This window comes from Dasypus novemcinctus, chromosome 9 (genome assembly GCF_030445035.2).
Source record: "Dasypus novemcinctus isolate mDasNov1 chromosome 9, mDasNov1.1.hap2, whole genome shotgun sequence".
NCBI classification, from domain to species: Eukaryota; Metazoa; Chordata; class Mammalia; order Cingulata; family Dasypodidae; genus Dasypus; species Dasypus novemcinctus.
In genome coordinates, this window is record NC_080681.1 from 15,370,159 (window position 1) to 15,388,079 (window position 17,921).

General features: G+C 38.7%; 1 protein-coding gene across 1 annotated transcript; it reads right to left on the reverse strand.

The window, feature by feature from the left end:
• Positions 1-824: 824 nt before the first annotated feature.
• PRPF38B (pre-mRNA processing factor 38B) lies at positions 825-16,552 on the reverse strand. Its single transcript, XM_058303101.1, has 7 exons — positions 16,147-16,552; positions 9,540-10,973; positions 6,195-6,263; positions 5,737-5,888; positions 5,596-5,656; positions 3,361-3,584; positions 825-2,850 (listed from the first exon to the last, which is right to left on the reverse strand). Exons 2-7 carry the CDS (start codon positions 9,816-9,818, stop codon positions 1,992-1,994), a joined length of 1,644 nt encoding a protein of 547 aa, XP_058159084.1. The 5' UTR covers positions 9,819-10,973; positions 16,147-16,552; the 3' UTR covers positions 825-1,991.
• Between the last annotated feature and the right edge of the window lie 1,369 nt (positions 16,553-17,921).

A 17,921-nucleotide genomic window follows, 5' to 3' on the forward strand; every position in this document is an offset into this window, starting at 1 on the left:
GCATCATAAATTAAGTATGCTAAAAATACTTAAGTCTTCAATGAGATAAATTTACCAGCTCACTACTCAAGAATTTATTCTTTTGGACATTAAGAAAAAAAATAACTTCTAGGTGCCTAAAGCATTATTTCACTTGTTAATTTAAAAGGCAAAATTACTCAATCTTCTCTTAAAAAGCAGAGCATTTTTGTAGAGAAATCCCCTCATTTAATGATATTTTCCTGAAATGGAGTTAGGTACAATGTGAAGACCATGGCTGGAGAATTCTTGCAGATATACTCGCTTGCTCAATTTAACTCTTCTGCAAGATAGCTTCTGAGTGCCCAAGGGATGGCCGATACAACTAGCAGATAACACAAATGTCAATATGTGTATACCAGGAAGATCACAAGACTGTCAGGAGCACTCACTTTTAGTTCTGGCACTGAACATAGCACTTTGGCCTCTATTTTCTGTTCTAAGAACGAACTGGATAAGTTATTTTATACAAGCTCCTTCATGTGCAAATATTTTTAAATGAGTCTGATTTGTATTCCAAGTGAAAAGTACCTCAACAAAACACCTTGACATGAAACAAAATCATCATCCAAAGCATGACGTATTAACATTCAATGACAAAGGAAACCACCATTATTAGAACTCTGAGGATTATCGACTATCACTGTATCTAATTCTAGTCTATGTTTCTTTAAAAGTCACTGGTCACTTGGACTCTGCTGACATACCATTTGAACAAAGGACTACTCTACTAACATTTCACTTTCCACAATGAAAATCTTTCAGAAATGTTAATTAACAGATGGGGGAAAAGCCAACACCCAGGATGAGGATTTAATCCAGTATTTATTCCACACTCATGATGGTTCTCTGTAATCAGAATACAAGTCATAAGAACAATCAAATAATTTGCTGATAGTCTTAAATAATGCACCATAGCATTACTCTTTAATACTTCTCTCTTCTAGATTAAGTTTAAAAACTCAAACAGCAATCTTCATTATCAATTAAAAAAGGTATGAATTTCTTAAAAAAAGACACTATCAAGCTGTTTCATAATTTAAGTATTTTCATTTATAAAAATGCTTTGGAAGCTTGAGGCTTGAATCTGCTTCTTACTCATCTGTCCCACCCTCACCCAATTCATGTTAGTATAGGGTTGCTGCAACAATGCTAGGCTTCAGACATTAATTTTGCATTTAATATAGTATTTTAAAATCTGAGAAAGAATTTAAGAAAAAAGATATGTCATGTATTTTTTCAAATAAAAAAGGAAAACTAAGTGAATAAATTTTAGGCATACTAAGTGTCCCTTTGAGGTAGAATGCTAAAAGGACTTTTAATCCAATCACAGCCTAATTTAAACCTCTGCATCAGAAATAACTTCTCATAAATTCTCTCTAAAGGTAACTGTGGAGAATATAAGTGTAACATATTAACAAGAGCCTTCCAAGATAATATACAGGACAAGAATGTTAAATCCTACAACTGTTGCCTTCATGTACATTTAAATGCACACAGATAATTCTCCTATAATATACATCCAGGATCCATTCTCAAAGTCTTTAGCATTCTATTACGAAAAGCATAGCCATGCTAACTCCAGTACACAAACCATAATCCCACACCTACAAAGCAAAAATAGAATTAGTGGCAGTTTATTGCCTTATACAAATTTAACCAACATGGCAACCATGCCAAATGAATTAAAACATTTCCAAGACATATGTACAGACTGTACATTTCAAAAACAATTAAACAATAAAAATGCAAGAACAATCTGTGCATCATGTGTCAAACTCAACAACTGGGTGAAAACATCAATGCAATAAATGGGATTACAAAGGCACTTCCCTACACAAAAGAGGAAATGAAAACGCAGTCTACAGGGAGCCTGAAGAGTGTGTAACTACTGCACAATCTCAACTTGGAAAAAAAAAAGATTTAATCAAACATTTATAGGATTCAATGTGATCCACTTTTACAAAAATTTTTCACACAGTCTCATCTTTGTTTCTATGTTGTTTTTCTTGGCTCTCTCCTTCTATACTTTGGCTCCTTCGACGATCATGTTTGTCTGACTGGTCCTTACTATCACTGTGATCTCTCTTGTGAGAACGTTCTTTGCTTCTGCTACGCTTTCTAGATTTTTCTTTGCTGGGGCTATGTTCCCGTTTTCTTGACTTTTCAACACTGTCAGTTCTTCCTTGACTGCCACTTCTACTTCGTTTATTAGATTTTTCTTTACTTTCATTTTTATGTTTACTTGATTTCTCTTTGCTCCTGCTTCTACTTCGCTTCCCTGCATTTCTACTTCTACTCCTACTTCTATGTTTCCTCTCTCTGCTTCTACTTCTACTGTGTTTTTTCTCCTTCTTGGAATCTTTTTTGTCATCTCTATGCCGCCTATCATCTTTGTCTTCTTTATGTTTCTTCTCTTCTACCTCGCCCCTACTTCTCCGTTCCTTGGACCGTTCTCTTGATCGCTCTCTCTCCTTTTCTCGGTCATTACCTCTTTCTTTATCATAGTCACGATCGCGTCTTCTACCTCTTTCATTTTCTTTCTCTCTTTCCCTATCCCTGTCCCTTCTATCTGCTTTCCTATCACGACTTCGACTGCGACTTCTATGCCTTTCCCTACTCCTACTATGTCTGCGTTCTAACCCTCGATCAATACTTCGAGATCGTCGTCTTTCTTTCTCCCTTTCTTTGGCTTCACGTTCTAGTCTCTGGCGTTCTTTCTCTCTTTCTAATTCTCTGTCAAAACTAGAAGACCCATGGCCCTCCCGATGATGGCTTCTACTTCTTGATCTTCTTGGGGACCTCCGTGGACTCAATGATCTCCTTGGAGACCTAATTATTTGCAAAAGGAAGAAGAAAATTTCAATGAATACAATGTATCATAAACACTGAACTTCCTTATCTCCAGTTTACATATATGTCAAAGATAATTAAAGCAAAAAACAAAAATTTGCTTATTTGTAGCAAAAAAATTTGTAGCAGGGACCATACTAATCTTTTCTGTATATAATGAAAATGCTTTAATAATGATTGAAGTGATAAATGCACAACTATATGTTCATACCAAATATCAATGAATGTATACTTTGGATGAACTGTATGCTTTATTAATATGTATCAATAAAAGTGATTCGTTAAAAAAGTAATAAATAAAAACTTGCTTATTCTCATTTATAGAAGCCTAATTTTGTTGAAAATCCCCTGGCAGAGGGGGGGAGGTGACAAATAAAATGAATAATATTAACAGAATTTTCCTAAAAAATTTGCTATTGATTTATAAGAACCATTAACTTTATATAAAGCACATGTTTTTAAAAAAACATAATCCAAGACTTATATTACCTTGAACGTCTGCGCTCAACATGTCTGTCTATTTCCTCAGCACCTTCCTTTCCATCTTTCTTGATTTTTCTAGGTCGGGTTTTAATCTGTTGGTCAATATTCTTCTGAACTGGAACTGGAATTCTTGGAAACAAGGTAGAAAACCACTCCAATTTTGTAAGAAAAGACCGCAACATTTCTCCAATGGTCATTACACAGCCTCCACCAGCCTTCACATCTAGGTCCTACAGAAACACAAAAGATACCCTAGCCGTCAAAAAAAGTATATCAGATATATACATGAATACTATTAAAAAATATTACCATCTTTGGACTCTCAAGTATAAAAAAAAATCTAACAGAAAAATTTCAATTTGTGTACCTTTCTAATCTGATAATGAATGATACAGAGAAATACTAGGGCTTAGTGTGTGCATGCAAGTGAGAACAAACCCTACAGCCTTGTGGGCATAAAGGGGACTGATCTCACCCAGTTAACAAGACTATGAAAAATACCCTTACATGACTAAACTATGTGGAACAATCAACTTAAATTTATATTCCACAAACCTATTATTTATTATTTCTGTGGACATGTCTGCACACATACCTAGTACTGTAACCTAGCTATACATGAATAACTTCAGACAATTCCTGTCCAAAGGTTATCTTTTAACAGCTCTAATATAAAATGGAGCCCTAATAAAACTGGAAGCAATAGCAAACCAACTGCCATGAAGCAGTGAGGTTTCTAATTTAGTTATGTAGAAAATAAATAAATGAACAAATAATTGGAAACGCATAATCCATGATGACCATTGTCTCTGAAAAGGGTCATTACCGCATGAAGGCCTTCTTGCTATGCCCTCTCACAGCTCAGGACATGTTAGTCAGCTATTGTCAGTCCCAAACCTATAGTGCAAGCACACAAGGAAAGTGAGATTTGTTATCTAAACAGGAAAACAAGAGCTAAAGGTAAAACTGCTTGCACTCACACACATTTAAGTGTTCAGATATACAGTATTTCCAAATATAATCGCTGCAGATATCTAAGGAAGAAAACAATACGTTAGCTTAAATAGAGGACCTTAGGTTTGTAAACATAATAAAAAACATAAAATAGAAGCATTCAGAAACAAACCTAATACAACTTAACTTATGAAGAGGGATACACTTTTTAAAGGTAGGAAGATGAAGTGCTTTGGTTTAAAATACTCATCTAAAGAGAAAAATATATTTTAAAAGTTTGATTATCTCTAACAAAAACAACTTTTTACTTCTGAGACAGTAACTCAGTGAAAAGGCCTGAAAGGGTCCAAAAATGCAGAGAAAAATTAAAATTCTTCAAGGGTGGGATGTTTATTTAGGTGTCCACGTAATTTAGAAAACATGATACAAAGATTTCATTATTTACTTAATTCAATGAATTCTTTGGATGAACTTTTATAAATAGGATCAAGGAACAAAGCACAAAAGGTCTGCTTTATGAATCTTTAAAAATAAAGTAGTGGTGGGGTAGCTATAGACAAAATACAGTTCATTATTCATTACTTTTTGACTTTACTATGTAAGCAAATTAATACAATTATGATTTAAGTCCGGCACAGTAAGATGTCCCAAAGTATTTTTCTAAAGTTTGAATGGCACACTAGGACTTAGAATTTTTAAAAATTTAAATTACTAATTAAAAGAAAAAAATTTAATTCTAGTTTTATAAATATGTATCATGTACCAGGATTCAAAAAGTGAGAATAAATTATTTATTTATTTCTTCACCTTGAATAAATCATCTAGCTCTAAGTCTATCTTAAGTCCTATCCAGCTTTTCAATTCTGCACTTCTGTCCAAGTGGGAATAATGAAATTTGGAAGTTAGAGGGTAATGAACTGAAAAGTTCCAGGAGGAAAAATTACAATTAGCGTTTTATGTACATGTCTTTTATCACCTTAGTCTTGACAGGGACCACCTTCAAAAGTCACTATCAACTGTACAAGTCAGGATCAATTCAATACACAGAACATAACTAGGAAGAGAAATTTTTCAATAGTTACCAAAACACATGTAAGCAATTTAAAGAAAATAAATTTCTAAGATATAAAGTCCACTCAGTCTTAGTGAAAGGACATTAATTCCAAAACTATTTGCCTGAAATAAATTTAACTAGAAAATTCTGAAAGACATAAAACTTCAATAAATAAAAGATTAAAAACATGAGAGTAATGAGAAGAAAACTAATTATTACCCTTGCTGACATACCTCTTCATCATCAAGGAAGGATTCAAACCAATCCCATAGATCTGTAGGGGGCTGTGTGTACCTACAATTACAAAAGACTATCAAGCTGATGTGATTTAAAATAAGATATTGATCAGAAATGCAGATTAAACACATGCTTACCTTATATACATAAATCCAAGGGCTCTAATATATGGAGAGTCTGTGTGTGTTATGAGACCCATCACTTGTTTACGAGTTAACTTCAGAGTAAACAATTTGTATAATAGGCAAAAGGCTGTAGAAACAATTCCTCCTGTTCCAACACCTCGAACCTTTAGGAGAAAGAGAGTTACGGAAAAGTAATAAAAATAATTAATAGATAGTTAATACCATTTGATTAATCTTGTTAGGTATTTTCAACAAATCACAATCTTGCAATCCAGAACTTAAAAAAAAAAATAACATTTTTCTAACCCCATCATTGGACATTTGAATTTAGACTTTTTGCTTTAATTTTAAGATTTGTCAACTAATTGCCATTTGAGTGTGCAATTGACAGAGACAGACTTTTAGTTTTCAAATACAAACTTAGTTGTCAGACACAGAAAAACTGAAAAAATGCACGTACTTCTACTTACCCCTCCGCACATCCCTGTCTGTCCTGCTGTTTTCCTGCTTCCTTTCTCCCATGGTTCAACGTGTGTGACCTGAAAATAGAAAAGATGTCCACAACAGACATTCATACATTGAGTTTTCTAAAAGTCTGATTAAAGTAAACCCAAGTCCATAATCGAGCAGCTCTTCCAAAAATTTGGAAGTTGAGTATTTGGATATGATGCATTTAATTTTGTTTACTCACATTTAAGTATATAAACCATCTTTGAAAAATTGCTTAGATATTTAAAGAGCACCAGTAAAACTACTGTGGTTTAACAAAACATCAAGAGCTTTACCAACCAGAAATCCCATTAAGTAGTTTTGTGAAGAGGGCTTATCTGCACAAAGGGAGCCAGGAAATTTTTGGTAAGCCAGCAGTTCGCTTTCCTCTTAGTAAGAATATGAGAATATAAGAGAGGTAAAGGAACAGCAGAATGGGTTACTAATTATACACATTATAAAAAAAAAACTGTAGGTATTACTGAAATACTCTTTAAAGACCAAACTATGGAATCCTAAATCAAACATAAAACTGAAACAATGATTAATTTTTTGTTTCTATCTAACCTAGTATTTATATGCTGCTCCATTTAAAAACTATGAGGTAGCTATCTACTATATATTATATACTCAGATTCCCAAATTGCTAAAGCAAGATTAACTATATTTTCAAACTGCTAAGTACATCTGAAGTCTCAAATAAATGCAAAAAATACTTGCCAATATTTCAACTTTGTATCTCAAGAATTGCTTTAAAAAATAAAAATTCTCATTTCATAATAGATTCAAAGAACCAAATTAAAGCAAAAAGGGTTAATGAAACAGTATTAATTTGAAAAACAAACTTAAAAATTTGAGTAAAAAGTTAATTTTATGGAGATTTAAAAATCTACTTTATAAAACAAAGAAAAATGAAACAAAACAAATAAGAGCAGCAGTTCTATTTTATGGAAATTTAAAAATCTACTTTATAAAATAGAGAAAAATAACTTGAACAAAGTATGCTAAAATAATAAGTTCTGATGCAGAATTATGGATAACTTATTTGCAGATTTTTCCACAATGATCAGTATTATATTCATTCCTGATTAAATATGAAATTGTAAAGGCCACACTTACATATGGATATCAATCTTGTTATTTTATTTTAATCAGCATGTAATTGATTTTCAGTCTAATTATGTGAACCAATACAATTTCTCCCAGAATTTAAACTATGTCAAAAACTGAGTGTGGGAAAACAAACAAACAGAAAAAACCTGAGTGTGAAAAGTCATTATACTAAGTATAATCAAAGATGATATAGTACCATCTTTACTAAGATGGGCACTCTATAAAAAACAACATACTTTTTACCTAAAAATAGCAAACAAAAAGAATAATAGCTCTAAAACAGGTTTAATGTCAAGGTCTCTTGAGCTGAGGCACGTTTGTTTCTTAACCTAAAACAAACAAAAAGCTGCATTTCTACCGGTCCATAGTTACACTAGTTTTTTCAGAGGCTTTAGACAGAAGAACATGCATTTAAATTTAAGCATTACACTATTTCATTCAGCAGACTCCTGCACTGCCTTCCTTTCCCCAGCTTGCTACGAAAAGGATTCCTTAAAGGCTAGCCAAAGTAGGGTGAACACAATACAAAATAGATTACAACCGGAAGCCCATATATTTCAGCATTTGAGGATGTCTTGAATTCTGGATCCTAGTTTTCTAACTGAATTTAGGAAGTAATTTCTGATAGAAATTTCAAGTTTCAAAATAAACTGTTTGAAACTTGGGAAAAAGCTTTTCCCTTTATTACATTAACGTTTGTCTATGTTTTAAAACAGAGCCTGCTACAAAAAGAGCAGGAACCCAATTTTCAACTGTTTAAAATTTACAGCATAAATAGAGCTAACAGTTAAATATTATTAGCCATACTCTATGTATGATGAAAAAGCCTTACCTTTTAAAACCTAAAAAAGACTAGTTCATAGTATTAATTAAACCTACCATGGACTCTTATATGAGGATACCAAATTTATGTGTATTTTATATACCCAAAGTTGAACTGCATTCAAGGTAGAGAAGATTTTCTATATAAAGCAACTAATATCTCAATATCCTTTAATAACTTAATCACTTAATGGGGGTGGGGGTGGGGAGGTGGACAAAAAAACCTAAAAGGAAACAATTTCCTTTTGCTAACACCTCTATAGACACCTTCAGATCACAGAAAATACTTTATGCTGTCTGTCACGTGTTTTTAGTCAATACAGACAAAATGAATTGCATACTAGATGCTCTAGCTAAAACATTCAAAGACTTAACTATATTAAATAGTTAAGGCTGTCATTAATATTCTTTAAAATATAAATTAACCTGAAGAGGCCTGGAAGATTATTTTTTTTAACTTGCAGGGATATGGAGAAAGCCTGTCTAGCTGGTGAGAAAAGGACTAAAACCAATGGCCCAAAAAAAAAAAAAAAAAGTCTACTTTTATTAGCCGTTCATTAAACCAGGGAAATGCATTTATGGCGATTGAGCATGATTAATAGTGCATACCTCTACCTGCGACCCTGGGCTGCTCCGAGCCTCGCTGCAAGACTGAGTCAATCCTGCTAACGAAACAAGAACTGAGACAAGAGTGCAGTGAGGAGGCGCCAGGTGAGCTCCCCAGCACAGCCAAGCCAGCACCGACCCTGCCGCAGAAGCCCAGGGCCCAGATAATTCTAAATAAGCCCAATGCACAGGTGGCTAAGACTCCTTACTCCTGACTTCCTGCTGGGAAAATTTCCAGGCCTTCTGTACACCTCTTGCACTGGCACCTCTCCACCCTCAACCCTCCCACCCCCCGCGAGACACGCACTGACCACCTCCCTGTCAGGATCGGATAGTGAGTACCAACAACACGAGGCCAACACTGAAGTCACTACACGCCCTGGCCCGGGGTGAGCGGGAGAAGCACCAACAAGTTGGCGCTGGGTAGATCCACGTCAAAAGGAATCATTTTAAAGCTGGAAACTGGAAAGGCTTGTGTTACTCTTTTCTCCTCTCCCCTGTCACTCTTGCCTAACCCCAACTTGGGGGCCAGGTCGGAGACTGGGGAGGAGATCAATCAACAGTGACGGGCTCTCCGGGCCCTAAGAGGCAGAAAAAGGAAGCGGGAGGGCGGCCCCAGCCCGACCCCTCCGGACCAGACAGAGGCCGCGGCTCCCGCCCCACCCGACCTTCACCCGCCCACAAATCCTCCTCAGATCTCGGGGGTCGCCTCCGCCCGTTTTTCCTCCATCCCCTCCTTCCACGAACTCACCCTTCCTCCCCCCAAGGACCTAGACGCTTCGTACCTTGAAATAGATCTCGTCCACCACCTCGTGGTAGGTCTTGAGTTCGTAGAGCTGCACTTTGAAGTAAGGCGACGACAGGATGTTGGTCAGGATCATGGGGTTGAGGTTCATGGTCTTCTCGTTGCCCCAGAGCGGCAGCACATTGCCCTGCTTGCCCGAGACTGCCGGCTTGGTGGCGGCGCCGCCGCCGCCGCACTGCTGTTGCTGCTGGGCCGCGGCTGCGGCCGCCTGATGCTGCGGCTGCGAGTTGCCTGTCAGCGCCGGGCTGTTGTTAGCCATGTTGCGGCGGAAGGAAGGAGGGAAAGGGGAGGAGTGAGGGGGCCAAGCTCGATCTCGCTCTTCGGGACAACGGTCCAGGATCCTACTCCATGGAACGTTGTCGGGCGAGGGGGCCGCCTCGCTGTGCCCCAGCTGGACGAGGGGGGTGTTGGGCAACGTGGCGCCGACAAAGAGACCTGGGCCGAGAACAGACGCCGAGACGCGGGCCGCGACAACTCCCGGCAGAAGGCGAGCCGGAGGCCAGGGAGCGCGATCTCTTCCGCCAACTGCCCCTGGGAACAATATGGCGCGCCGGCGGATGTGACGTCACACGCCCCAGCGTTCCGGCCTGAGCCGGCAGCCAATCAGAGGCGCCGGGTGGGCAAGCGATTCCTCTTTCTAGTTATCGCGTTTCTGGGCGTTCTGCGCCGGCTGCAGTGGCTGTTGTGGTTTCGCCGCCGGGTAATCAGGAGTTTGCTCCTGAGCCTTTGGGCGCGAAGAAAGGGGAGTAGGCCCTATTCTTCAGCTTTGGTACTCACAGTGGCGGCCCGGTTTCTGCTCTCGAAACCGAGCAGGAAAGGTTTTGCCTGGATAGCCCCTGTGTGCTTGCGAATTCGTGACTCTTGACTCCTGCAGAATATCCCAGACGGCCTCCTGAGCACAGATATAAAATTATCTGAAAGGGATGAAGGTCGGGAACCCCACTCTTCTATTTAATTCCGGAACAAAAACCACCTCTCCGGCGCCGGACTCTAGAGCTCTTATTGGCCACAAAGAGAAGTCAGAGCTCTTATTCTTTAGGTTTCAAGGGACTCAACTGCAAAATCAGGGTAGCATTTTGGGCTGTTGAAAGCATTAAAAGAACTATAAGAGAAAGAGGAGTAGCTACTACTTTCCTCTGTGCCTTTTCTTTGTAGAGTCACAGTGGACTAACAAATATTTGAAACATTTTGAGCTTCGTCATCGAATTCTTTCCCTAAACAGCCAGAATGCCGTAAACACCCATCCCAAATTTCCCCAGGAGTGGAGTGCGCTAGAGGTGAAAACCTTCCAGTCAATGGCTCCTCTGCTTTCTTAGATCCAACATGAGGAGGGACTGATGACACCGGTTATGTTGTAGCGTTAAATGTATAAAAAGCCATGCATTCTTCTGTTTTGTCACTTCCAGTGTTTGTGCTAGGGTGAATGAATAAAGTATGCAAATTATTTAAAAATCCTGGAAGATACTTTTCAAATAGTTATTTTTTTAAACCAGTAAACTATTTTTACAGCCAAAAAAAAAAAAGTGCTACTATACCTGTAGTGTCCAGTAGAATATGAGCCTGGCATCTAGTAGGTGCCACCCTTTTCTTTCCTCCCTACTAGAGTTCTTTCAGTTCTACAGTTGCATTCTGAGGGGTGAACTTTGGCACTGTAAATGGGAGAGGGGGAAGTGGGGAAAGTGTGCAAAAATGAGAATCAGTCCCGGCTCTCAAGAACTACGGATAACCTAGAGAAGGATCACAGTGTGGTTGGGAATCAAGGCTACACAGGCTACTGAAGATTCAGGTGGAATCGGCCTAGGCCTGTATAAAGCAGGGAAAATTAGTCTCAACAAAGAATTAATAGTCCAGTTGCCAGGTGTCAGGAAATATGTTTATGGGGGCATGATGGCTGGATAGGATTTGGGGCCACTGTGGTGTGCCTGGAATGCCAGGATGAGATATTAGGAAGTTAATGACATTTAAATCCCAGGTTTATGTAATTACATCTCATGACTCCAAAGTCTGCTTTGACTATGTTAATATTGCTCTTATTTTCTGGCTCCAATCCATTTTTCACACAGTATTGCCAGAGTCATCATTCTAAATTGCATCACTTCCTGCTCAAAAACCTTAGGTGGCTCACTCAATGACATCCTAATTGCTAAAATGCGATGAACTTTTTCATTCATTTTGACTTCTCTTTGTAGCCATTTTTATCATTTACCCTTTCCTAGAAACTTTGGGGTTAGAAAATTTGAAAGTGGAGATTGATTTTAATTTAGTGACATTTATGCAGGAGAGGAAAAGGAGAAGTCAGAAACCTTGGGGGAAAATTCACTCCTGAATGAAGGTGATCCAGCAAGAGAAAGAGAACAGTCAGAAAAAAATATAGTAGGAAGTAAACCAGGAGAAAATGTCATGACAATATAAGAGAAGGTAAATGTTTGATAAATAAATGGAGTGATTCAGTTTAGAGCTGGACATTATCTAAGTGATCATCCTATTTCTTTGATTTACTTTGGAAGAGAACTAAAGCTTTGAGAGAAGTGTTTTTCACCTCCATAATACATCTTGTTTTTCTACACAGTAGTTCATATCAAGCTACTTCCTAAGGAAAACTTATGATCCTAACCTCTCTCAAATTATCAAATTAAGTATACTGAAAAAAAATGTAACCCAGTTCTTCCTTTTTGTGTATTTTTGCCTTCACAATAGTAAAATTTATTGAGTTCACCCAATGATATTTTAATGGCCAAATATTAAGATCTTTTTTTTTTCTTCCCTATTCTTCAGCATACTGAACTTTCATTAACCTCTAGACTCTTTGGGTCAGGAGCTCAGTAGAGAGGTTGAAGTTGGATCTCTAATGCTCAGTGACATCAAATAAAGGAGTGAAATATGATAAAATGCTTAACATAGTCAATGAATCCTCACAACAGGCTGAAGTTTTAAGTTTTGACATCTGTGTAAACCCATAATACCATCACCACAATCAAGTTAACAATCATTTACTTCCATCCCCCTCAAGGTTTTCTTACCCCTTTTTGTAATCCATCTCTTCAACCCAGGTTAGTTTGCATTTTCTCAAATTTTATATAAATGGAATCATATGGTATGTTCTCTTTTTTTGCCTGGCTTCTTGACTCAGCATAATTTTGAGATTCATCATTTTTGTTGCTGCTATCAATGGATTTTGCTTTTGTTTTCCTTTTTTAAATTACAGAGAATTCCACTGTTTGGTTTTAACCACAACTTGTTTATCCAATCTGTTGATGGGCACCTGGGTTGTTTAGGGTTATTATAAATAAAGCTGCTGTGAACATTTGTGTACTTGTCTTTGTGTGGACATAAATTTTCATTTCTCTTGGGTAAATACCCAGAAATGGAATGATTGGGTCATATAGTAGGTGTGTGGTCAACTTTTTAAGAAACAGCCAAACTGTTTTGCAAAGTTGTACCATTTTACAATCCTACCAACATGTATGAGAGTTCCAGTTGATCCATATTCTTATGGTATGTTAAGTTTTTTAAAATTTTAGCCATTCTAATGGTGTATAGCAGTATCTCACTGTGGTTTTTTTGGTCATACATTGGCAATCTCTTTAATACCTAGAGTTTATTAAATATTATAAAATTAGGAATCATTTGCCTGGTATATACACAATATATACAGTACAGCAAAGTTAAATGAATGCACATAACATATGTGGCAGTGGATGATCAAAAAATTTCTACCATACACTAGCAAACATCTTTTGTACCTTCTTCCTTCCCACCTCCCTCAAACCAATAAGAGTACAATTCCATTTCCAAAGACAATATTTCCCATCAATTTTTAAAAGCTTTTTACAGCATTCTTCTACTTCCTCTATTTTAAAGCACACCAAGCACTTAAAACATTTAGAATGACTAGATATTTCAAATAAGAGTTTACTTGTCCACTACATACACAGTGTTAAATAAAACCACACACACACAACAATGGTTGTAATCTGAGTTATCTCCTAAACATGACCATCTTGGCCTCAAACCATTCCCTCCTGCTTTTTCTTCACCACCACCAGACCGGTGGACAAGTACAAGCAAGCATAATGTTCAGAGGTAGTTGAGCAAATTCATACCCAAAAGTCTTTTACAGAAGATAAGCTTTCCAATGAACTTTAACACAAAGTATACAAAATATTCTGGTTTTACTAACTCTACTTTGTCCTACTCTGGCAACCTCTTTAACATCTAGATGTTGCAAAATTAGGACTCATTTGTCCACTCTATACACGATATATAAGCCAAACCAAATGCACAGTACAGAAAAAGTTTTGTCTGAAATTGTCCAAGTATGAACACACTAGCATATTACCTTTTGCAACTGTTTCCCTCCCACCTCCTCCAGTCCAACGAATGTGTATATAGACAGTAGTATGCTGCTCACAGAGATGGTTTAACAATCTCACTTCCAAAAGATACTATTTCCTATAAATTTGAGCAAAACCATATTTACAAAGTAATATTTTACTACTATTTCTAACATACATTGGGAACTTCTAAACATCTAGACAGACTAGATGTTTCAAATAAGGACTTAGCTTGTTCACTATATACAAAGCAGTCTTGACTAAACTACACACATTTAACAACAGCTATATCTTTTTTTTATAATTTAGGAAGCTTATATATTTTTGCAGGAAGGTAGAATATACACCCAATGCATAAGAACATCAATAGGAAACACACACACTCTAGAATAGCAAACACCCATGCTTCTTGGAAATCATTAATAAGAACGTGGAATGAGTCTTCCTACATCTTGGCAGTAGCCCCAACTTCTTTATTTATTTTTAAAAGATACATAGATTACATAAAATGTTACATAAAAAAATATAGGGGATACCCATATGCCCCACTCCCCACAACTCCCACTTTTCCCACATTAACACTTCTTTCATTCATGTGGTACATTCATTGTAATTGACGAACACGTTTTAGAGCACTGCCACTAATCATGGATTGTAGTTTACACTGTAGTTTACCCTCTCTCCCATGCCATCCTGTAGGTTAAGGCAGGATATATAATGTCCTGTGTCTGCTTTGCATGTCATTCAGGACAATTCCAAGACCCTTTTTACCCCTCCCTGCCTTCAGCAACTCCGGTGGCCACTGTCCCCACATCAATGATATAATTTCTTCCATTGCTAGACTCACAAAAAGTCTGTAGTATCAGTAAGTCTATTCTAGTCCATATTTTATTCCCCAGTCCTGAGGACTCTGGGAGGGTGGATGCCCACTCCACCTCTAATTGAGAGGGGGCTTTCATCCCATATGGCTGATGGGTGGGACTCTCTTGCCTGCGGTTATAGACTCTCTCAGTTCCTTGGTGTGTTGCTTATCCATCCTCACCTCCTTTTTAGTTGTACTGGGTGAGGCCAATGAAGTGGAGAGTAGGTGCTGCAACTCTCCTGAGGCTCCGGGCCCAGCCGGCACATGGACAGCCCAGAGATTTGAGTCTCTTGGACAACAGCTATAATCTTAAAATGTCTTCTAAATATGAACATTCTGGTCTAAAAACCTTCCCTTATATCCTTCCTCCACCAATCCTGTGGGCTATAATGCTCAAATTTTCAGAGGGCGATCTTTCCCAGTGATTTTAACACAAAACCTTTTAGTTTACTAACTCTATTTGTGCCATACACTGGCAACCTCTTTACTATCTAGAAAACTAGATGTAAATGATATACACTATCTACATTGCAAAGCAAAAAACCAAATGTACAAACACAGGGACAATGATTAATCTTGCCTTGTTATAAACACACTGGCACAGAGCCCTTTGCACTCCTTATCCCACCTCCCCAGCACAAAATGGATACTACTCAGAGAGGTGGTTTGGCCGTTTACAAAAAAAACCCCACAATATTTCATATGAATTTTAACAAAAAGATGTTTGCAAAATATGTTCTGCTACTATCTTTACTTTTAATGTATGCCAGGCACTTTAGAACATGGAGGAAGAAGAAATATTTTTAAAATGTAGTTAGCACTGTCAACTATACATAGAGTAGGAAGGGGTAAAATGCACACACAGAACAATGGTTATAATATGAAAATAGCTTCTAAATGTGATCAGTCTGGCATAGAACCTTCTTTTCCTCTTCTGGCCTTCTGTTCCATGTCCTCTAATCCACAGAACAAGCGTGGATGTGTGTTGCTCCTGGTGTCGATTCCAGAGGCGGTCTAAATTCCATCTCAAAGTCATTTCCAGACGACACTTTTCTATGATTTTCTTTTTTTTTAAAACAAAGTCATTACAAGACGTGTGGTTTTCTAACTCTACCATACATGGGAACCTCTTTACATCTAGGAAGTCTAGATATAGCAAAAGTTTTCTTTTAAAAAGTTGGGGAGAAGGTTTACAGCAGCTTTTTCAAATTATATGCACAGCCTTCTGTAAATGGCCAGTAAATCTTCCTGAGTGGTGGGCACTTACTGGCCAGACGTGGCACGCTACCCTCCTCTTCCTCTCCTCCACTATCAAGCAAGGTGGGCCGGGAGGAAGACTGACTTCCCGCCGGCTAACCCGCCCACCCGCCGTGGGCCAGGGCTCCGCTCACCTCCCAGGCTCGCCTGAAGGCCTTCCTCCTTGTCAGGACGCGCCGGCGGCTCCTGCAGGAGGGCCGGAGCGGGGCCCCAGGCCCGGGATCTGCGCGGCCCCACCGCCTGAAGGGGGCGCCGAGCTCGAGTGCACGCGGACGCGCCCTGGGAGCCCTCGAGGCGCCCGAGCGCCCTCCGCGACGCGCGTGGCAGCCATTCTTCTCTCCCCGCTGCGGGCGCCGCCCGAAGGGGCCACGTCCTCCGTGGCCTGGCGGGGGCTTGGCCGCTGGGCAGGTTTGGGCAGGGAGACCCGAGGCTAGCCGGGTGCAGGCCCCGAGGGGCCGCCGCCGCCTTCAGGGCAGCTTGGGGGCCGCGGCGGGCAGGGTTGCGCCGCTGCCCCGGGGCTTGGATCCGGCCCGAGACCCCGCGCGGCGCGGGCGCTTGGCTTGGTCTCCGCAAGGCACCGAGCACGTGGCGCGATCCGCTTTCCCCTGCGCTCTTGGCGGGAACCCTCACTGTGGTTTTAATTTACATTTCTCTAAGGGCTAATGACTGTTGAGCATCTTTTCAAGCGCTTATTAGCATTTATATATCTTCTTCTGTGAAGTAACTTCATATTTTTTTGCTTATTTTCTTATTTAGGCGTTTGTCTTTTTATTGAGGGGGCAGCATTCTTCACACGATCTGGATACAAGGTCTTTGCTTAATACATAGGTTGCAAGTATATTCACACAGTCTATGGCTTGCCTTTTAATTTTCTTAATGGTGTCTTCGAAGAGCAAAGTTCTTTCATTTTGATAAAGTCCAATATATTGTTTTGTTTATGTTTGTGCTATTTGTGATCACTACCTACCTAAGGTTGCAATAATTTCTTATGTGTTCGTCTGAAGTTTTATAATTTGGGATTTTACATTTAGGTCTATGATGCATTGTTTCAGTTTCTTAGGCAGCTCGAGCAAATACCATGAAACGGGTCTACTTAAACAGTGGAAATTTATTAGCTTATAGTTTTGAGGCTAAAAGTCCAAATCAAGGAAATACTTTCTTCCTGAAGGCTGTGGTGGTGTCGGGCTGGCTGCTAGTCATCCTGGGGTCCTTAGCTTCCCCCTGGCAAGGCACGTGGCAGCATCTCCTGCTCTTTCCTTTCTCTTCCAGGTTCAGCTTCTGTCCTTCTGAATTCTGTCTAAATTTCATTCTCTTATGAAGATTCCAGTAACAGGGCTAAGACCCACCCTGATTGGGCTGGGCCACACCTTAACTGCAGTAACCTCATTGAAAGGTCCTACTTACAGTGGGGTCACAATACAGGAATGGATTAAATTTAAGAACATGTTTTTTTCTGGGGGTACACACAGCTTCAAAACATCACTTCCGTTTTTAGTTAATTTTTGCATATGGTGTGAGTAGGGTTAATGTTCATTTTTTCCCATACAAATATTCAGTTAATTCAGCACTGTCTTTGAAAACACTTTTCCATCCCTATTTTGAATTACTTTAGTAACTTTGTGAAAAATCAGTTGGCTCACCACAAGTCGGTCTGTTTTTGGAATCTCCTCTGTGCCACTGTTTATTTTTTGACAATACCCAACTATCTTAATTGTTGTAGCTTTATATTAAGTTTTTAGATCAGATAAGGTAAGTCCTCCAACTTCATTCTTCCTTTTAAAAATGGCTTTTTCACTTTAGGTCCTTTGCATTTCCACTAGTATCTACAAAAAAGAAAAAAGCCTGGCATGTTGGCTTTGTAGTAGGTAATCAGTAAACCTGTATCCTCCTTGAATAAATGAATAAAGAA